Source organism: Benincasa hispida, chromosome 1, assembly GCF_009727055.1.
Source record: "Benincasa hispida cultivar B227 chromosome 1, ASM972705v1, whole genome shotgun sequence".
Lineage (NCBI taxonomy): Eukaryota > Viridiplantae > Streptophyta > Magnoliopsida > Cucurbitales > Cucurbitaceae > Benincasa > Benincasa hispida.
The window spans coordinates 23,799,405-23,822,602 of record NC_052349.1 but is presented as its reverse complement, the minus strand read 5'-3'; the positions used below and the strand labels follow the sequence as shown (position 1 = coordinate 23,822,602).

Genomic DNA, 23,198 nt, shown 5'->3' with positions numbered 1-23,198 from the left:
TCACCATATGGTATATGAATGTTTTTCCTTCCTCCTGATGAGGGCTAGAAGGAACATTCAACGTACCACTGATCCTTGCTTCGAAACTTTGCTAACCGGATGAAGCCTTGGTCTACTCTTTCCTTTAGTAGAAAGAATTCGAAGGTTGGATCACTCAAAAGTCGACAGAGACTGTCGTGCAACCAGTGCGCTGAGGCCGAAGAGAGGAATGTTTTCTGACCTCGCTTCATGTCTTCCACCAAGAATCCATTCTTCACCTGCCACATACAAAAGAAATGGTCTGAAATGCGACAACTTTTTAGTTCCATCGTGATGGAGGCAAGGCTAGCGAGCTAAGGAGGCAGGAGAAAGGCTACAAGGGAAAGAAGAGGGGAAGAGGGATGGAGGGGAGTCGGCCGGGAAAGGGAGGACGGGGGCTATGTGTAGCTGGTCGGAGAGGGAAGGGGGGTGCCGGAGGGCTTGGTCAGGGAGGAAAGGGAGGAGAGAGGAGAGCATTTTTTCTTCTTAACCTAAGCGAATCTCTCTTAATTTTTTGATTATGATATGAACAACAATTAACTCTCCGCAGTCGAAGCTATTAAACAGTTGAGTTACAAGTTTTGCCCTTTGATGATGTCTTTTCGGTTGAAGGAATCTTTTGCCTCATGAGATTTTGAATCAATTAGTTTCGAAGGCTTGGGCTCTCTTTTTTACATTGTACTTGTTGCTCTCATTTTTTCCTATGTATTTTTTCTGCTCCTTATTTTTGTTTCATTGTATTTCGAGCATCAGTCTCTTTTCATTTTTCAATGAAAAGTATCGTATCATTGCAAAAAGAAAAAAAAAGCTGAGTCTTAGTCACATTCTTCGACATGCTCTTTTACCACGTGGTTCTGGATTGATATCCTCTCTAATTTTAACTGGACAGTGGCTCTACCTTTAAATGCCTGCTCTCTCTCTTTCTCTCTCTCTAGGATCACCCTTTTAAGAAGGAGAAGATTCTCCTTTCGATGCACATCATTAGAGCTTTTGTTTGGTTTATATGGATAGACAGAATCTGTTGGCCTTAGCCTCAATTTTATTTATCAACAATGGAGGGAAGGATTCAAGAGCTTCCCTATCTCTCCCAATTCTCCTAAGAGACCCAAATACAAGTTAACACCCCCCCCCAACTAACAATAATCCCGGGCCTGCATCTATAATGAGCTCTCATGTAATCACTCCTTTCTTGTGCTTACTTGTATATACCTTCACCGGGGAGCTATCAGAACCAGAGGCCTTTTGCTAAAAAAAGAACAATATTCTGAGAGGCTTTTCGAAAATCTTATCTTCCTAGCAACTCTTAGTGTAAATTGTCACCACCTTTTCATTCTTTTAGGCATGCTACTCTTTTGTCTAATTGAAGAAGTTTATTTTAGCATATTTGGCTTGGGGCTTCTCTCGGGAGGGGTTTCTTTCTTTTTTTTTCTTTTTTCTTTTTTTTTTTTTTTTTTAAAAAAATTAAATTGTTCTGAATTTCGTGCATAAAAAAATAGTCTGAAAAGGTGAACATCTTGACTTGGGAATTTTTTATGGAAAGGTTAGATACTTTATACATTTCCTTAGAGGAATTGCCCAAATTGGGCCTTGGATTGAAATGCTCGTCTTTCATGCCTGAAAGATAGTGAAGGCATTGATCGTGTATTTTTTTAATGGTTCATACTGTGAGCACCACATTTGGAGGGTTCTCTTTTAGATCACTGATCACTGATCATATATTTTTTCCCTTTCCCACTCCTTTTGGAGTTTGTTTCTCGAACATTTTGTCATTTCATTAATTGATAAAAATTTTGTTTCTTATAAAAAAAAGATAACATATTTGTTTTTCTTTCCTGCCATTTGTTTTTTTTAACAAGAAACAACTCACTTCATTAAGATAATGAAAGATGTTACAAGTGTATGAAAGGAAACAAACCATAAACAACAAAACTAGTCAAAACTAAACAAAAAGGATTAGCAAATGTACCAGGATATCTCAACTAGGTTGACACCTCCATAGCATTCTCATCATCTCCTAGAAAGAAGAACAGAAATTCAATTGTTGAGTACAATACTGAGTAGACCTTGCCTATTTAAAGGCATACAACAAAAAGATAATCTGAAAATTAAAAGATGCCACAACTAAGCAGTTACAAGATCAAGAAAGCGGGAAGATGAAGGCGTTCCAATTGAGACTGATGTCTTGAATGGAGAAATCTTTAAAAGCTTTGGAGAGAGAGCACCAAGAGGAGGCATTGATAAGAGCGATATCGAATTTAAAGGAGCTAATAGATGCTTTGTCTTGAAACACTCTTTGATTCCTTTCGAACCATAGTTCTTAACGAAGCTTTAACTGCATTGACCCAAAGTAATCTTGGTTGCTTCTTCAAATTTGGACCGATCAAGAGTTGAAGCACATTTGTCTTAAAATCATTGTCAAGCTGACATTGAAACACTTAAATAAACGTATCCAACAATTTTCTGCAAAAACGCACTGGAAGAACAAGTGTAAGAGAGATTCTGAGTTTAACCAACAAAGAGAGCAAACCTGTGGGGAAATATAATGAGTAGACAACTTTCTTTGAAGAATATCTGCACTATTAAGTAAGCCATTCAACATGATCCATGTCAGTATATTCACCCTTCTAGGACTCTTGGATTTCCATAAGGTTGATTCTAGTAGCGGTCCAATTGGGGAGGAGTAGGATAGATGCTTTACAAGAGACTTGACTGAAAAAATCCCACTTAGTTTTAAAGACCACCTTCTTTTATTGAGAAGCGAATTAAGTTTAGAGTGGGAAAGCTTTTCAGTTAGGAGCTGGAAGTTTTCTGCCTCTTCATCCTTTAGCAGTCTTCTAAAATGGAAAGACCAAGAAGTTGACGTCTCATCCCAATAGTCTTGTAATGAGCCTTCGGGCTTGGTGGAGATGGAGAAAAGACTTTTAAAGGAACAATTTCCAACCAAGGGTCACACCAAAAATCTACCCTTTCACCATTACCAACTTTGAAGGCTGCCAAGGATTCAACTTTTAGCCAAGATCTTGAGATGTTGATCCAAGGGCTTCTGAGGCTGCTGGAAGTTTTACCATTGGTGTGCCAACCAAACTTACTTCTTCCATGGATGCTTATAATTATTTTCCTCCAAAGTGAATTTTCCTCAATGATGAACCTCCACCCCCATTTTGCTAGGAGGCTTTGGTTTCTGAGTTTCAAGCCACCAATACCAAGACCACCATCTTCTTGAGAACGGGAAACTAGGTCCCATTTTACTAAATGATTTATTTTGCTTCCGAAATGCCCTTCCCAAAAAAAATTTCTCAAAAATCTTTTTAAAATTCGAACCACCTTTTCTGGCATTAGGAAAAGTGACATATAGTAAGTTGGGATATGAGAAAGAACCGACTTACAAAGGGTAGAGCGACCTCTTCTTGAAAGATTTTATCTCTTCTATTTGTCCAATTTTCTTTGAATTTTATCGATCATTGTTGCCAAAAAGCTAATTGTTTAGGGTAGCCCCCTAATGGAAGACCAAAGTAGATGAATGGAAGAGAGACAGCCTTGCAGTTTAGAATGGCAGCTTCTGATTGTAGCTTAAAATGGTCAATATTGATGCCGCTTATAGCGGATTTTTCCTAATTAATTTTCAACCCAGAACACCACTCAAAGAGTTCAAGTATTTTCTTTAGATTTCTAAGCTTTTCCTTGTCATCTTGGCAGAAAATTAGAGTATCATATGCGAATTGCAAGAGAGGAACATGAATTCTATCTTTGCCAACTATAAAGCCTTCGAACTTGCTTTTCTCATGAAGCTGGGACAGCAATGTTTTTAGGACTTCATTGACTAATAGAAAAAGGAAAGGAGAAAGAGGGTCACCTTGCCTTATTCCTCTTGAAACTTGAATTCTACCGCGAGGTCTTCCATTTATGAAAATTGAGAATTTTGTGTTAGAAATACAGCCCATCATCCACATTATCCATCTTGAGTCGAAATTATTTTCAACAAGAATTTTTTCAAGAAACTCCCAATCAACACGATCAAAGGCTTTTTCTAGATCAAGTTTTAAAATCCACCATTTTTTTTTCTCTTGGATCGATAATCTTCAATCACTTTATTTGCTATGAGGATTGGGTCTAATATTTGCCTTCCTTCAATGAAAGCACTTTGTGAAGCCTCTATTATACTTGGCATTACCTTTTTCAGCCTCTCCGCTAGTACTTTAGCTATTATTTTGTAAGTCAAAGTAGTTAGACTTATTGGTCTGAAATCACATACCCAAACAACATCCTTTTTCTTTTGAATTAGGCTGATGAAGTTTTCCTTTATACATGAATTCAACTTCCCATTGTTATAAAAGTCTTCAAAGAATTCTAGGAATTTGTCCTTGAAAAAATCCCAGAATTTGAGGAGGAATTCAGCTGTAAAACCATCCGGTCCAGGGGCCTTATTTTTGCCCAACAAGTTTAAGGCAGATTTGATTTCAACTAAACAAAACCTTGCTATCAGCTTTGCGTTTTTGGCAGAAGAGACTTTGGACCATTTCAAGTTGAGAGGAACTGTTCTTTGGCTTGGAAACTTGGTGTACAACTTGGAGTAGAAGTCTAAAATTAGGTCTTCAATCTCCTTGAAAGAATTGGTTGCTACTCCATGGTCATTTATGAGCTCGGAGATAAGATTCCTTTTTTTTTTCTGCATCTAGAAATCTATGGAAAAATTTTATATTTTCATCCCTTAAGCTTAGCCAATTAAGCTTGCTTTTTTGCCTTAGATTTCTTTCATCAATTCTATAGAGGGAAAATAATTCAGTTATCAAAGAATTTCTCATACTTCTTTCTGATTCCGTTAACCCATGAGCTTCTACTTGTTGATCAATCTCCTCTAATTTTCTTAATAACACTTCCTCTCTTGATTTTTTTGTTGTCTCAAAATCTGAATGCCAAGCTTTAAGAGCTGTTTTGACTTTTCTTAGCTTAATAGAGATGACAAAGCCGGCCCAACCTTGCTGAACGCCCATTGATAAAGTGTCTTTGATAATTTTACAACTTTCTACTATGGATAACCAACTGTTACAAAATCTGAAAGGAGATGACCCCCATTCGAACGATCCGGCTTCAAGAAGAATTGGGAAATGATCTGAACATAACCGTGCCAATCTTACCAAGTAATTTGCAAAGGTATCATCCCAAATATTCGAGACCAAAAATCTGTCAAGAAGTGAAGAAGAATCTGGAAGACCTTCTCTTGACCAAGTAAATTGGCTATTACCAAGGGGAATTTCCATTAATTTTGCTGAATCAATGAATTTGTTAAACTTTTTCATCCCTTTTGTTGTTCTCCGTGTTGGAATCCTTTCTTGAATCCTTCTTGTGATGTTGAAATCTCCTCCAATATACCAAGACTCGCCACAATATCCTGAAAGTGAATATAATTCCGGTCAAATATGATTTCTTTCTTTGTAATCCGTGGGACCCTATACATTTGTGACCTAACTTGTTTTCTTGCATAATGTAATGCACTTAACTGATAATGAATGACCACCCTTAAGAACTTCTATCACTGAGATTTTGCTTTCATCCCACATGGTTAATAAGCCCCCTAATCTGCCTTGCGCTTCCACATACTCCCACCCTATGTCTTTGGAACTCCAAAGTTCTTTTATAATTCTGATATCAAAAGAATCCTTCTTGGTTTCTTGGATCATGACCAAATCCGGGTTGACTTTTCTGATGCATCTTCTTACTGCCAGTCTTTTGGTAGCATCACCCATGCCTTTTGTATTCCATGATATGATTTTCATGATGTATTCTTGGAATTATCCCAAGATCAAACCACAGTCTTCTACCAACGAGATCAAATTACTGGGAATATCTTTTTTGTCAATAGGCTTAATGGAAGATCTGATGATACTAACCGTTTTAAGTTTTTCTTCAAGTTGAAACAGGCAGTGCAAATCTTGATGTTGCTCATAATCAAGGTAATCCTCTTCTTGGAGGAATTCAGGGACTGTACTGCCACCCTCATCACTGCTAATGCTGAGCAGAGAGTCTTCATTGGAATCATAGGCTTTGATATCTATTGGTGGAGGGTCAGATAAGCCTCACATAAAAGCTACATGTGAGTCTCGGACTTTGAAGTTTTGGAATGAGAAAGTCTTGGAATGAGAAAGAGCAAGGATGAGGATGAGAGGGAGAAGGGACTGACCTGAAAATAGGGCCGGAGGGTAATTGCACCTTGATACAACAGTTCTCCAATATGTCTACATTTAACAAGGAAGTCCAACCATTTTGGAAAGAGGTTTTCTTTCTTATGAAATGCTTTCGAAAAGGTTTTAAAATGGAGGCCTTGCTTGTATTTTTTGGAATAATACTGGGTAAAGATGAGGGTGATATTTTGTCACCTAACGAGTCTTTTGGAAGTAATAGTTCGAGGATGTGGAGGGGGGGCTGAAGGTGACGCTCGGACTTCTTTATTAGCAGGAGAAGCATCTGACGCCTTGGGGGCCAAAAATTCATCACACGAAGGGGCTGCTATAGTCGGTTGAACTTCCTGACTATCCATTGTTAATAAATCTCCACTATTGAATGTTTTGGACTGTTGGACTTCCTCGGAATAAAAAGATTTTTTGGGCTGTAGGAGTTCCTCTAAATAATTGTTGTCAACTGGGTTTTCAAAAGAAGAAATTAAAGGAGCGGTTGGTGGGATAACCGAGGGCGAAACCGTTGGACTTCCTCTAGGGTGAGTTTGATTTTCTATAGGTTCTCTCCTCATTAAAGATACCTCCTTCTCTCTTCTTAATGACACCTCTACTTTCTCTTTCTTTTTGTTCCACCAAACCGGTTAGGGGCTTGAACGGTTTCTGATTGGTCTTCACAAGACTTTACTTCTGGCGGGCTGACTCCTATTCCATCCATCTGAAAAACCACCGGAGCCGCCTCTTCTGATGGAGAAGTCTCCCTGAATCTCCATTTCCAGTGGACTGGTAGTTTTATCCGCCGTTTGGGACAATGAAACCCTTGAAAACAGGGGATTTCTAGAGAAATTCAACATTAACTGCTGTCTTAAGAAAGGACCATTCTTCAAACTCATTTGAATTTATTAATCTTTCATCAATCAAAACTTGATTAAATCTAGCCTTGTCTACCGGATTTGAGAGGTTCTTTTCATTAAAAAACTATCGTGAATAGAGAAATTAGAACAATTGAGATTCTGAAAGTTTGAGTTGAGAGGGTAGAAGATAGGTGAAACGTGAGGAAGAAAATTACAAATGGGGCAGTGACACCTGAATGAGCACATGGATTGGATCACTATCCTGGAGATCAAAATCATGGCTCTAGCCTCTCACTAGAAAACCCCAAAAACATCAATCCCCTTGGTCTTTTGGTACATCTCTCGACAACATCCTTGTTCATTCCCGTTCATACTAACATTCCAAGGGCATTCCAAGGGCATTGAGAACCTCTGGGAAAAGAGAGGGGATAAGTGGTCTCCTGGCCTGAACTTACCATTAGCCAAAACACATGTACCAAGCGAAGACAATACCACACCCAAAATCTCCACGTAAACATGAAGCTCTCCCTCCACGAGACTTCATCCAAATAGCCCTATAGATTGGTGTTTTAGTCATGCGATTGTTGGTTGCAACTCTTTGGTCTTTTCTACTTGGAAGGGTTTATAATTAAAGAAAGTTAATAAGAAGGGTTGAAAATCAAAGAAAGTTAACATTTTTATTTGGATGCTGTTGGGATTGGGAGGCATTAATACTTAGAACAAAAATCCTAAGGAAGAACCAATCCCTCTACATTTCTTCTCAACGTCCGTTTTGTGTCAAGCAAATGAATAAAAGTTATGTTAAGCTCCTTTGGCTCAATTTCATCCTTATTGAAGTAGACCCAAATCTTGATTATATTCTAGCCTCACAAACAGCCTCGTACTTCTTCTTGATATATTTATTTTTTGTGGATATGTCATTTTTTGTGACTGTTACTTCTAACCCCCTGTTGGAAACCCCTGGATTTTCACGGATTTGAAGTTAGAAGGAATTCGAAATCATTTTTGGTGTTTGGATGTATAAAAAAGATAGAATTTACAATCCAGAATTATTTGAAATCTTGTTTTGATAAAAGAAAAAAAATCCATCTAAAATAGGTCAGATGGGCTAAACTTCAAATTAAAATTGTCTTAACTCGAAATTTGCCTTTTATTGAAACAAATACCCAAAAGAAAGAAGAAACCAAGATAAGAAAGAACTTTGATCTGGACAAACTTCAAGATGGGCCTTGGTTTCCTCTCCTTGAATGAAATTGTTTCCTCTAGGAAAAAGTTATTGCCATATGTTTTTCCAAACATTATAACTATGTATAGTGGAATCTCATGTTTCATTAATTCTTTCTCGTATATATTCTCTTTTCCTTCGTTGACGTCAGACCTTTACGCTCATTTCATTTTAATACTAATATTCCTCCATTTCACAGTTTGATTGTTGTCTACATCTACTAAAGAAGTTTTCTCCAAAGTGTTTTGATACGAGCACCACTCTTGGGAGAGATGATATTTCTGGTTATAAACATCATATGAAATTTGGGAGGAAATGTCAAGTAACTGATCAACTCACTGAGCTTGCTATAGAGCATCAAATCTATGATATGATTGATGCTGCTGGATTTGAAGGCATACAAGTGATGGAGGTGTGTAATTTACTTCTTTAATATTTTAAGGACTAGAACATGAATTATGCACCGTTTTTATTTAGATTTGTAAAACTCTTAGGTTTGAGAAAGAATCAGAATACTTTATTCATTCACCAAAAATATGAATATATACAAGTGTACAAAGCATAGAAAAGGAAAATATCACAAAATATTTATAAGAATGGAAAATCCTAATTATAGAATTATAACAAGATTCATTACCTTTTTTTTAATCAGGAGATTGAAACTTGAAAGTGATCTGAGATCTCATATGACAATGTGCATTTTCTTCCCCAGCAAGAAAATAGGGGGCAGGGGACCCCTCCTTTATAAGTTGTATTTGATTGTATCTGCTTTACTTTTCTGGATTAGTCCAGTTTTGGGCATTTGCTTATTCTGTTTCATTGTACACCTAGCTTTCTCCATCTTTTGTGAGCTGTAAGTTGGGCATCATTGGGATACTACATGGCTTAGCCCTTAGCTTTCTTGTTTCAGTCAACAAGTCAAGTACATATTTTCTTTGTGATAATAGAATTCCTTTCTTGCTTCTTATTACCTCAATTCCTAAGAAGTATTTCAACATGCCCAAATCTTTTATATGGAATTGACTATGAAGAAAGGTTTTTAGAGACTGGATACCTGAAGCATCATCACCGGTAATCACAATATCATCCACATATACAACTAACAAGATGACACCACCCTCAGATCTCTTAAAAAAAACTGAATGATCTAACCTACTCTTTCGCATTCCAAACACCTGGCTAAATTTACCAAACCAAGCTCGTGGGCTCTGCTTTAATCCATACAAGGATTTACGAAGGCGACACACCGTTCCATTCTCCCCCTGAGCAACAAACCCTGGTGGTTGCTCCATATACACCAGGAGGAGTAGAGGTAACCACAGGTAGAGATGAATCAGGAAGAGGATCAGAGGGAGAAGTAACTGTGTAGACAAGGAAATCATCCTCTACTTCCTTATGCTCCCCCTGACTCTTATTCGGAGAGAATGATGATGATGAAAAAAATGGGGTATGTTCAAAAAACGTGATATCAGGAGAGACGAAATATTTATTTCAGACTAGGGAACGAATAAACACCGATACCCCTTTTGGAACATGGGATAATCAAGGAAAACGCATTTTAAGGACTTTGGATCCAGCTTGGTATGCTGAGGCCTAACATCTCGAACAAAGCAGGTACAACCAAATATTTTGGGTAGAATGGGAAACAAATTTTGCTTGGGGCATAAAGTACGGAAAAGGTATCTCACCCTTTAGAATGGAAGAAGGCATGCGATTTATTAAGAAACAAGCTGTGGAAACAGCATCAGCCCGAAAGGATTTTGGAACATGCATCTGAAACATCAAAAGCTCTGGCTGTCTCAAGGAGATGACGATTCTTTCGTTTTGCAACTCCATTTTGGGATGGAGTATCGACACAAGAAGATTGATGAAGAATGCCATGGGCATCTAAATAAGACTCGAGTGTATGAGAGATATTCCTTAGCATTATCACTCTGTAGGATTTTAAGAGCACCACTAAACTGAGTTTGGATTTCAGCATGGAAGTTACGAAAATGAGAAAGTAACTTAGAATGACTTTTCATTAAATATAACCACGTAACACGAGAATAGTCATCGACAAATGTAACACAATACCGAAACCCTCCTTTGGACTCAACAGGACAAGGACCCCAAACATCAGAATGGACTAATTCAAAAGGAGCACTAGCTCGTTTATTGACTCGAGGATATAAACTCAAACGATGAAATTTAGCAAACTGACATAACTCACAATCTAAAGAAGACAGATGTTGAAGTTGTGGACGAAGACTCTTCAACACAGAGATAGAAGGATGACCCAAACGACAATGCTCTTCAAAGGAGACGACACACTTAAGCATGTGATGGCCGTAGGTGTTTGTGGTTCAAAGATGTAAAGACCTCCAAATTCACGCCCTTTACCAATAGTCTGTTTCGTCATAAGATCCTGAAATAAGCAATAACCAGGAGAAAAAGGAGACCCAACAATGAAGATCACGAGTGAGTTTACTGACCGAAATCAAATTAAACGAGAAATGTGGTAAATTTAAAACTGATGACAAAGAAATTGATTCAGTAAGATGGACGGTTCCTGATCCTAAAACAGGAGTGGAGGTTCCATTAGCTATAGTGACATTAGGTGAACAGGTAGATGTACAAAGGTTAGAGAATAAATTGGGGTTACCTGTCATATGGTCTGTAGCGCCAGAGTCAATGACCCATTTTGATGTGGAGGAAAGAAGGCATTTAGAAATGTTACCTATCTTTGCGATGGCCGTAATGGGAGTAGAAGTTGATGCCCTCAATGACTCTTGATACTGCTGAAATTTAGCAAACTCCTCTGCAGAAATCGTAATTGACTTGTCAAGATTATCAAGAGTAGAGGCGACATGTGCAGAGGGTGATGGCATCCTCTGACCCTTATTCAACAATTTTCTGCATTCACGCTTCGTATGGCCAGGTTTATGACAATAATAGCAAACAATACCTCCTGGATAATTGACTTGTCAAGATTATCAGGAGTAGAGGCGACATGTGCAGAGGGTGATGGCATCCTCTGACCCTTATTCAACAATTTTCTGCATTCACACTTCGTATGACCAGGTTTATGACAATAATAGCAAACAATATCTCCTGGATTTGATCTTTGGTTATTTGGATGACCTTTGAAGCTATTTGATTCAACCCCCTTATTACCTTTGTAATCATTTGTGCGCCCAATCAAAGCACTGCTAGAATCAGATGATGTAACTGCTTGTGTCTTTTCAGTACGAAGTATTCGAGTGTAAACTTCTTCCAACGAGGAGATATTTGAGCTTGACAACACTTGATCTTTGGCCATCTCATATTTAGGTGCAAGTCCTACTAAAAAACTCATGATATGTAACTTTTCACGTTGAGCCATTAGAACTTTTGGATCCGTGCTGATTGGCATCAAGGCATTGAATTCTGCGCATGTATTTTTAACCTCCATAAAGTAGCTTGTAAGAGATTTTTCTCCTTGATCAGGTTGATATAGAGTCTTACAAACATCAAACACTCTATTAATATTCTCTTTCCCTGAATAAAGGTAATCCAGACATTCCAATAGTTCCTTGACTGATTTGCAGTGATTTACTAGTTCAACAATTTCACAGTCAATAGAATTCTTGATTTGTAGAAGCATCCTTGAATCATCCCGCCACCAAATCTTCTTATTAGCATCAATCAGTGGCTCTTCTGTGATGTGATCATCCATCTCCATGCTCCTAATAAAGTGGCGGACATTTGATCTCCATGAAAAGTAGTTGGATCCATTCAACTTGTGTTAAGTTACTTTTGACACCATAGGAACAATCTCAGACATGACTACTGGTTTCTGATCAGCCATTACCTCAAAAACAATAGACACCGGACAGCAGAGAATCAAACCCTAATTTACCGAAGAGATGTCTTTACAAGCAGTGAGAATATCTATATATCCCAAACAGACACCACCAAGAAGAGTCAACCACACTGAAGAAACCCACAGAAAACGAACAAAAAAGGACGGCGCACGCGCCGGCGCGTGGACGGACAGCAGAGAAGAACGATTGGCGCGTGAGCCTCACGCGTTGGTTAGATGGCAACCGGACTTTGAGGTTTTGTTGATCGGCGGCTGGGCTTCTCTTTGGACTGGGCGGTGTCGAAAAAAACAGCTTCCTTTTTTTTTTTCTTGCGGCGGTGGCGGCTAACGACGGCGAACGAACCAAAGACGGCGACTGTGAGCAAAAGTGTACACTCACCTCTCCACAAAACCCTAAACGTATCACAAATGGGTTCTAAATTCTCAAACCCTAAGGTTCACAAAAACCCTAGGTTTATTTAGAGAGCTCTGATACCAAGTAAAACTCTTAGGTTTGAGAAAGAATCAGAATACTTTATTCATTCACCAAAGATATGAATATATACAAGTGTGCAAAGCATAGAAAAGGAAAATATCACAAAATATTTACAAGAATGGAAAATCCTAATTATAGAATTATAACAAGATTCATTACCTTTTTTTTAATCAGGATATTGAAACTTGAAAGTGACCTGAGATCTCATATGACAATGTGCATTTTCTTCCCCAACAAAAAAAAGGGGGCAAGGGACCCCTTCCTTTATAGGTTGTATTTGATTGTATCTGCTTTACTTTTCTGGATTTGTCCAGTTTTGGGCATTTGCTTATTCTGTTTTATTGTACTTTATGCAATAGACCCTTTTCATTTCATCAATGAAAAACCTTGTTTTCTTTTCATAAAAAGAGAGAACCCCCTCCCTAAGAACTAAAAAAGAGCTTTTCAGTTTTTTTGAATCATGGACAAACTATGGCTATACAATTCTTTTGTTTGACACGTCACCGTGATGCAAGCGGGACATTGCTAAAAGGACTCAAAGAGGTTGCTTTGTCTTCAAATAAGTCTTTGGTCTTTCTAGCCAAGGACCCCAAATGGTAGGCCTCATGGCCATTGACCACAACACCGTCTTTGGCATTGTGACTTTGTGAGTGGTGCATGGGATTCTTTTTTCCAAACCTTTGGTATGATTAGCATTCGTCCCAGAGATGCCAGTGCTATGATCAAGGAGTTCCTCCTCAATTAGTTTTTTGGGGAGAAAGGCCAGTTTCTCTGGCTTGCTGGAGTGTGTGCAGTTCTTTGGGTTTTGTGGGGTGAGTGGAATAGCAGGGTGTTTAGGGGAATGGGGAAATATAGTCCTTTTTTGTTATCATGTTTCCTTTTGGGCTTCAATTTCGAAAGTATTTTTGTAATTATTCTATATGTGTTATCTTGCATAGTTGGAGCTCCTTCTTGTAAAGGGAGTGTCCTATTTTTGTGGGCTTGGTTTTTTATATGCTAATGTATTCTTTCATTTTTTTCTCAATGAAAGTTGTGATTTTCAAGGGGGAAAAAAAGGAAACCACCCACCTTGCAACATTTCAATTAGCGAAACCTCAACTCTTTGCAGAAGACAAAGGAACAAATCGAATTCTTTTTGCACCCAACTCCACTCTTTTGAATGAACTGACAACGAATGAACAGGTGGTCAAGAAATTCAACTTCTCTATGACACAAAAGGGCATATTGGTGGGAAGGGACTAGCTGGAACATTTTCTTTGGAGTGTATCATGCATGTGTTAGGCCTCTTATTATATTTCAATACCAACGTAGGCCTCTTATTATATTTCAATACCAACGTAAGGTAGAAAGGGAAAAGGAAATGTAACCAATGGGGATAGTGGGGACCACAGTTAGAGGAGAGAGACGAATGTTATAATGAGAGGAGGAGGGAAGGGGAAGTTCGTTTGGAGTCTGGTATCTTTCTCGAGTGTGAGAGAGCAGGGAGGAGAATCAATCTTTGCAAAGGTTGAGGACTTGTATTTGGCGCTTGCCCTAGGCTAGTTTATCTTGATTTCAATAAGAATTCAACTATTGATATCTTACAAATTGGTATCAGAGCGTCAACTTGGGAAGGCTAGGCAAGATGGCGTAGAAGAGATTTGAGGAGAAGTTGGACGCTACTGATCAAAGTGATTGTTGGAATCACTGTAGATATTCAAAAACTATAGGTAATTGAAGTAACCTTAGCTACTTTGTTGAGAGTGTAGAATGGCTTGAGCATTCAAGCAGAAAAACAACATAAGATGTCTGATGAAACAAGGAAAGTTTTGGCGACATTGGCGTCGGAAATTGCCATTAATCCCAATCGTTCTACGGTTTCCATGGTTTATGAGGAATCAAGTGGACTTGCAAAGTCTGTTGATGAATTTGGCAAAACTCCGACTTTGTTGAGTGAAATTTTGCCAATGAGAATTAGAGTTGGAGGAGGAGAACGAAGTAAATTTAAAAAGGTTGCAATGCCGGTTTCTAATGGAAACGATCTAGATTCTTAGATGTTTCGCACTGAACGTTATTTTCAAATCCAACAAGTTGACGGAGGTTGAGAAATTGACTGTTGTTGTGATTAGTTTTGAAGCTATCATGTTCGGCTGGTATCGCGCGAAGGAGGAACGTGAGCTGTTTGGAGATTGGAAAATGTTGAAGATGTGCCTTTTGCAATGCTTTCGTTCTTCAAAACAAGGTACCATTTACGGTCAATTTTTAGCCATTAAGCTAGAAGCTACTGTAGAAGAATATATTAACTTGTTTAATAAGTTGTTAGCACCATTACCACAACTTACTGATGATGTTCTTTAGAATACTTTTATGAATGGCTGTTACCTTGGGTTGAAGCAGGAACCTTGCTAATATGATGAAAGTAGCCTAACGAGTGGAATATCATGAGTTAGTTCGGGCTGAATCGGACTTGGAGAATACTACTATGAGTGAAGCCCAATTTTTGACAATTCTGAATACTAAGAACATGGTGTCGATGGGGGAAAAAGATGCTACCAAGGTGAATGAAACTGTTCCAACAAGGACGACCACATTCAGAGGGGTAGCGGCAACGAGAGTGAAAAGGGAATAATCGATGAAGAGGCTTTCTGATGTTGAATTTCAGGCGCGCAAAGAGAAAGGCCTTTGTTTCCGTAGTGATGAAAGGTATTTAGCAGGACATCGTTGTAAAGTCCGAGTTTGAAGCATTCGAAAAGGGTGAGGAGGTATTGGAGCACGTTGAATTACAACAGGAGGGTTGAGAAAGTGGTATAATTATCGTTGAATTTAGTGGTTGGTCTCATGAATCTGGGAACGATCAAGATTTGTGGATTAATTCTAGGGGAAAATGTCGTGGTGTTGGTTGATTATGGCACAACACAATTTTATTGCTCAATTATTAGTGGAGACATTGTAATTGCCTATAACAGAGACAACTAACTATAGAGTAATCATGAGTACTGGAGCTGCTGTCAAAGGTAAGGGAGTTTGTGCTTTGGTAGATGTGAAGATGGGAGGTTTTCTTCCATTGGAGTTAGTAGGAGTTGCTGTAGTGTTGGGAATTCAATTGCTACATACATTGGGAGTGACTTAGGTTGATTGGCATTTGTTGACAATGAAAATTACACAGGGTACCCAAACTATTTTGTTGAAAGGCAATCCCAGTTTGACTAAAGTAAGAGTGAGTCTAAGGAAGATGATGAAGATGTGGGAGAGTGATGACCATGGGTATTTGGTGGAGTGTTGGACTCTAGAAGGACCGAAACATTGGAGTCTTTTTATGGGATAGATGACACTGTGAATCCTACTGATGCTATAATCGAGGTGTTGGAAAAGTTTGGTGATGTTTTTCAATGGCCTAAGGAGTTACCTTTGTGTAGGGGAATAGACCACCATGTTCATCTTAAAGGAGCAGGACTGGTTAATGTGAGGCCATATCACTATGCTTACAATCAGAAGAGTGAAATGGAGAAATTGGTGAATGGGATGCTAGCTTCGGGGGTTATTCAACCAACTCTAGTCCACACTCAAGCCTTGTTCTCTTAGTTAATACGAAGGCTGGAGGGTAGTGATTTTGTGTCGATTATAGAGCTCTCAATAATGTTACTATCCCTAACAAGTTTCCTATACCCATGATTGAGGAGTTATTCGATGAACTCTATGATGTGACTCTGTTTTGAAGATTGATTTGAAATCAGGTTATTATCATATCATACTGGGTCTAAGGGATGTAGATAAAACTACATTTTGCACGCATGAAGGACATTACGAGTTCCTTGTCATGCCATTTAGGTTGACCAATGCCCCATCTACGTTCCAAGCTTTGATGACTAAGGTATTTAAGCCTTATCTCTGTAAATTTGTACTTGTGTTCTTCGATGATATATTGGTGTATAGCACAAATTTTGAAGAGCATTTACAACATTTGTCAATAGTTCAATTGGTGTTACGTGAAAATGGGTTGTATGCGAATAGAAAAAAATGTCAATTTTCTCAAGAAAGAGTGGAATACTTAGGACATTCGATCTTGTGTAAAGGTGTGGAAGTTGATCTTGAGAAGATTCGGGGCTATGATTGAATGGCTAATCCCTACTTCAATTTGAGAAGTGCATGGGTTTCTTGGATTGACTGGGTATTATCGGAGCTCTGTCTAGAACTATGGCAGTTTGGTAGTGCCATTGAGTCAATTGCTCAAACGGGGAGCTTGTGAATGGTTAAGGGAGGCTCAATAAGCGTTTGAAAAGCTTAAGAATGCTATGGTGATCTTGCCAATGCTTACTCTACTAGACCATTTGAAATCGAGACAGATGCTTGGGTTTTGGTTCGGCAACAGTGTTGTCTCAACAAAAGTGGCCTATTGCCTATTTTAGTCACACCTTGTCTGCTCGGAACCATGTGAAGCCAGTTTATTAGAGGGAACTAATGGCAGGTGTTGGCAGTACAACGAGATCCTATTTGTTGGGATATAAATTTAACGTAATCACAGATCAACAAGCTTTGAAATATTTGCTTGAACAAAGAGTAATACAACCTCAACATCAGAAGTGGTTATCCAAGCTGTTGGGTATGATTTTGACGTATGCTATTGGTATGGCCCTTAAAACAAGGCAGCGGGTGCTTTATCATGCATGCCATATGTGGTTCACTTGGCGCACATCTCAACTCCAACTTTCTTGGATGTTCAGATGATTCGAGATGAAGTTGAGAATGATCCAAAGCTTGTTGAGATTATCAAACAGTTGAAGGAGGATGATAGTAGTGTGTCTCGATTTTCTTTGCAGCAAGGTATACTCAAGTATAAGGGAAGGTTAGTGATTTCCAAGATTTCTTTGTTGCCTACAATCATGCATACTTACCACGATTCTGTATTTGGAGGCCATTCAGGCTTTTGCATACGTACAAGTGTTTGGTGGGTGAATTGTATTGAGAAGGGATGAAGAGTGATACAAAGAAGTATGTTGAGGAGTGTACCGTTTGCCAGAAGAATAAGTCTTTGCTGTGTCTCCAACTTGTTTTTTGTTGCCTTTGAGAATTTCTAATGCAATTTGGGAATATGTCTATGGATTTTGTTGAAGGTTTGGCTAAAGCCAGTGGTTTTGATGTGACTTTTGTGGTGGTGGACATATTGAACAAATATGATTACTTCATCGGAGTAAAACATCCATTTACTGCGAAGATAGTGGCAAAGGCTTTTATCAAGGAGATTGTACGATTACATAGGTACCCTAAATCAATTGTTTCTTGTGGGATAAGTCATTTCGGGCATGAGTTGTTCCAAGCAGCTGGGACACAAGTGCATGGAAGCTCGGTGTCACGGTCATGCTTGTCCAAGGCCTGTTGTCCATGGCCGCATGCCCGATCGAACCCCTTTTATCATGTTTTCATGTCATGTATTGTATTAGTTTAGTTAGCTTGCTTTCCTTGTATTTTTTGTTGTAAGTGACCATTCGCCCTTTTGTATATGCAAGGGTGTCAGTTGGCTTTTTGTTCAAAATGCATTATATGGGGATAAGACTAATCATCACTTTCCCATACCCAGAGGAGTACTCTATAAAGCCGTTGTTGTTACTCATTGCTTTCTAGTCTACTACAATCTTTCTTTCTCTACTCATATACTCAAAAATGCTTGTGAAAACCTTTTTGTCCAAACCCGTTTTCTAAAACTGTTTTCCCTAAAACGGAGTGGAGGTTGCGAGAGGCACTCGGTGTGCCATCGACCGTCTGTATTCGGGTTGGCTGACTTGTTCGTGAGCGGGGACAAGTGCCGCACAATCGCTAAGAAAAGCTTCCGAAAGAGCGATTGTGACACTCGGCATATCATCCACAAACGGATGGGTAGACTGAGGTTGTGAATAAACGTGTTGAGACTTACCTAAGGTGCTTCTGTAGTGAACGGCCAAATCAGTGTATTCGTGGTTACATTGGGCAGAGTATTGGTACAATACTACGTACCACATTCTTGGTTACAGTGGGGATGTTTAGATCTATAGTGCGATCCATGGTCCAGAGAAAGACTTAAATTTTCTTAGGATAGTTCTCCTTCCAAAATTCTCCAAATCGCACCAAAAAGGGGAATCTTGAGGGAGGGGACTGCCTCAATTAGCTTGAGAACAATAGCCTTTGAAGAAAAAACTCTTGAATTACTGATGGACCACTCCACTTTATCCACCCTAGCCCCCAATTGGATATCATTCTCACCTATTTGGTCCAGTTGGCAATCTCCCAATCGAAGAGCCCTCTTCTAAAGCCCAAGTCCCAATCTCTCTCATTTCCCTTCCAGCATGTAATAATAATTATATTTGGCTTCATAGTGACTGAATAAATCAGGAGAATCAAAAGCTAAAACTGAATTTCCAAGCCACCTGTTTTGTTTCAAAAAAGGATCCTATATCCACAATTTGTTTTGAAAACCCAAAACTGGAGGCAGAGGCAGATTTTGTATAGGCCCAAGGGGGCCTGAGCCCACCCTCGACTTCAAAATATTAGCAATAAAAATGTTAGGTTGGAAGATGATATTGAAAGATGCTTTACAATGTTTCTGTGGACGGAGCAGAAATAGCACCACTTCACACCTCCTTCGTTGGAACATCCTCAAGTATCCTGTGGATATCAAGATTCTCTTTTGGCTAAGTGGATATGGAGTTTCAAGCACGTGAGAGGCAACTTTTTTCGATCTTTCCACCAACAGTCACAAAGTCCCCAAATGGTCTAGACATTCTTGGGAAGTCAGTAGGCTTATGGGACGAAACACCCTATTGTGTTGGTGCTCAATTCTTTGGAACCAAGCTAATATACATCTCATTGGTTTGATTACTGATGATCCCATTTTTTGGAAAAATATTGGAACACTTATACATGGTCGGATTTCAAGATGTTGTCTTGATGTCTTAAAAAATTTGTTTGTCAAACCATTAGTTCGGGGTATTTTAGATTATCCAGTCTATGGATCATGTTATGAATTTCTTCCTCCTCAAAAGGGATTTCCAAACCTCTGCTCCAAGCATCTTGCAGTGGGGACCAATTTGAAATCTCCACCTCCAGCCTATCGGGATCTACATAAACCTTTAGAAGAGAAATTAAGGATCTCTTCAATTTCATTTTCCATGGAAATGAGTCAGCCACTTTCGTTCTCAAGGACTGTAATCATGTGTCCACATTTTATTTTTGTTGTTGTAGCCCATATAAGGAAGAAGAAGAACTTTGAATCTCATCTCCCCTGTTTAGCCATTTAATTTTATATTTTTAGGCTCACATACGATGCTCCTTTAGGACCCTAAAGATCAACCTCTAACAACTCTCTGTCTATTGACTTAGCCGAAAGTTTTTGAACCAAAAGGGTAAAGGGCCTCATTTTGGGTTATCCAAATTCCAACGAAAGCGGCAATAGGAAATGGTTTGACGTAGGCCTCAACAAATTTGAAGAGAACCCTATTTAAAAGCCTCAACCCAACTCTGATCAAGCAGAAACCTATTGTGGGAAATCCTAGACCAAGTGAAGATCCCATTTTTGAGATGAATATCCACTAAATTTGAATAGATTATGAAAGCATTATAAACTCTCAAATTCTAGTGATTTTGCCTCATTTTTCCCTGTTAAAGTCCCTGCAAGACACCTTTGTGATCCATCCTTGGAAGCAGCTGTTGTAAGAGGATGAAAATTGAGAACATGCCTAAGATTGAATCCTCCACTGACATCACATAACCTTTCCACATAATGATAGAACCTCCTGCCGACCCATTGCATCTAAAGCCACCCGACCAATACACTTAGCACTCCTAATGGACTTAACCCGTCTTTCCTCCATGCTACTCAGCTTGGTTTCCTGCAACAAAACCAAATCTGGATTAATTTTCTTTAGAAAGCTTTTGATAAGAGTGCTTTTTGGGGGGTCTCCTAGCCCCTTGATGTTCCAACTTCCACGGGAGCATCCTCATAGAGAAACTACTTGGTCCTTTTCTCCTCTACAAAGATCTGCTTCTAACTCCCATCCTCACCCACTAATGCACTGAGCGATTTCCCTCGATTGTTTTCCAACAGCTGCGCAATGCAGACATAGGCCTGATGCACGTATTCTATTTATCCAAAGACTTCACCATCTTTCTTTTGAAAGGTGGCTTCTCTGCTTACTCTTCTCTCCTCCCTCTTTTTTGTTCTGCCATTATTATTTTGTCTTCTGGCTGAGATGGGAAAGGGATTATGGTTGTTTCTTCCTTTACTCTCCACTTCAGGACTTCATTTTTTCATAAATGAGCATCAAATTCTTCTACATAAGGTTGAGGCTTTAGAGATACATCATCTCATATATAGGCATGATTTTTGTAGGCAGAAACTTAGGATCTTTGCAATTTATCAAAACCAAGCCACAACTCCAAATTGCGATTATTATTTTGCTTTCTATCATTGGATTCACCTGTTAAATAATTTGTTCAAAGTCTTCCCTTGGGTTCCACTCCCGGGTGGTAGTTTTCTGATTCAGTCCTTGTGAAATAAACAACTTTGTTGCCTCTCAGCCATTAATCCCATTATTTTCTGTGGCTTGCAGGTTTGTAAGAGGCTTGGAATTGATCACAAAAGAAACTATGGCCGGCTTGTCAATATGCTAACTAGATTTGGAATGCATCTTCAATCTGAAACTCACAATAAATGCAATCTTTATCGAGTTTGGACACGTGGGAATTTCAAGCCGGAATATAATAATCAATATTTTCATAAACCAACAGATGTGAATAATGAAATTGAAAATTGTAATAACCATGTTGTCAATGTAGATGATTCTAAGTGTTCCCCTCAGATGGTGATTCAAGACCACAATGCATCTGATTTCAAGAGGTTAGTTCAAACAACTTTTCCATATGGCTGCACGAAGTCTGAAAATACACTTTTGAACGTTGACAGTGCTAGTCACAGAAAAACAGAGGATGGAAAAATGAATACAGAAGTTAGTCATAAGTTGCATGGCAATGGTGAGGGTGACCTCACAGGTAACCGTTTGGCACGAGAGTCAGTTTTTCAGCCAACATGCTCCATTCCTGAGGTAGAACTCAGTTCTGTGAACACAGTCAATGAAACGATCTCTGGATCTACAACATCTCCATCTGCTATGTTAAGGCCATCCATTTCTGCACCATATCAGAAGTATCCATGTTTACCTCTTACTGTGGGTAGTGCTTGGAGGGAGCAAAAAATACTTGAACGGCTACAGGTTTTCTCAACAATTTACTTGTTAAATTTGCATTGCTCACTGTTCTAACAATGTAAACAGAGAAATTAATTAATTTGCAATCTTACTTCTTTCCCAAGTTCAACTCTTTCTAAGACAACTTTTCCATGTCTTATACCAAACGGGCTTACTGTGCTTAAGCTCTCTGTCTAAAATAATATTCCTATATTTTTCCCCTGTAGGATGAGAAGTTTATTTTGAAGGGCGAGCTTCATAGGTGGATTATTGATCAAGAGACAGACAAAAGCACAACAACAGATAGAAGAACTATTTTCCGAAGTATAAACAAATTGCAAAGTGAAGGGCACTGTAAATGCATAGACATCAATGTCCCTGTTGTCACAAATTGTGGCCGTACTCGTATCACCCAGGTGATTCTGCATCCTTCTATTGAGACTTTATCCCCTCAACTTCTAGGTGAAATTCATGATAAAATGAGGTTGTTTGAAGCCCAAAGTCGTGGTTATAACTCAAAAAAGGTGAAAAAGAGAGGATTGGTTCCTGTATTAGAAGGCATCCAAAGGATTCAGCACTATATGGATTCTGACATTGCATCCATACGATCAGAAGCCATGCGTGCAAATGGATTTGTATTGGCAAAAATGATCCGTGCGAAGCTGCTGCATAGCTATTTGTGGGATTATCTGAACTGTTCAGATGGTTCTGATGGCACTTCCTCATCTGATATGTTTGTCCAGGATCAGAATAATCCTCACTCTAGCTACCAACCGTTTTTATTGGAAGATGCAATTAGGTCAATCCCAATTGAGCTTTTCCTACAAGTTGTTGGTTCGACTAAAAAATTTGATGATATGTTGGAAAAATGTAAGAGGGGTTTGTCCCTTGCTGACCTTGCTCTTGAGGAGTACAAGCAGCTGATGGATGCTAACGCTACTGGAAGGCTCTCACTGATTATCGATATTTTACGACGATTGAAGGTAAATTTCATGCTGACTTCCTAATATTTGAGTTCACGAGTTCAACAAGTTATTCATGAATTTGTGCATGTATTAAAAGTTCAAGTCTATTGTAATTGACTTTTTTTTAAAACAGAAACATATCCATTCATTGATGTAATGAAAAGAGATTAATGCTCAAAATACAAGAAGAAAATGAGCAAAAGATACATCGAGACATAGAATCTAATGATAAGCAGATGCACCTAGATATCTAAACTAGGTTGACACATCCTTAGCATCCTCAACACATCTCAATATAAAAGAGATTGACTTGATATAATTAGTGAATACATGATTACATAGGAAAAACGAAAGTACTCCAATTAAGTCAAATATCTTGAATAGAGTAATCAGCAAGATATTTTGATTGGGAGCTCCACAAAGAATCTAGTAGACGGGTATAGCCAAGATAGATCT

General features: G+C 38.8%; 1 protein-coding gene across 13 annotated transcripts in view; it reads left to right on the top strand.

The window, feature by feature from the left end:
* Window positions 1–23,198, top strand: part of LOC120090216 — a 59,796-nt gene that overhangs the window by 17,526 nt on the left and 19,072 nt on the right. For 12 of the 13 annotated variants that reach the window (XR_005485472.1, XR_005485474.1, XR_005485455.1 and 9 more), the window contains exons 5-7: window positions 8,467–8,679; window positions 21,145–21,804; window positions 22,005–22,760. Coding sequence is in view for 5 of the 13 variants with exons in the window: in XM_039047804.1 (XP_038903732.1) it covers window positions 8,467–8,679; window positions 21,145–21,804; window positions 22,005–22,760 (1,629 nt within the window). In the remaining 8 variants the exon portion in view is untranslated. The remainder of the gene's footprint in view (window positions 1–8,466; window positions 8,680–21,144; window positions 21,805–22,004; window positions 22,761–23,198) is intronic. The other variant, XM_039047809.1, reaches the window with a different exon arrangement.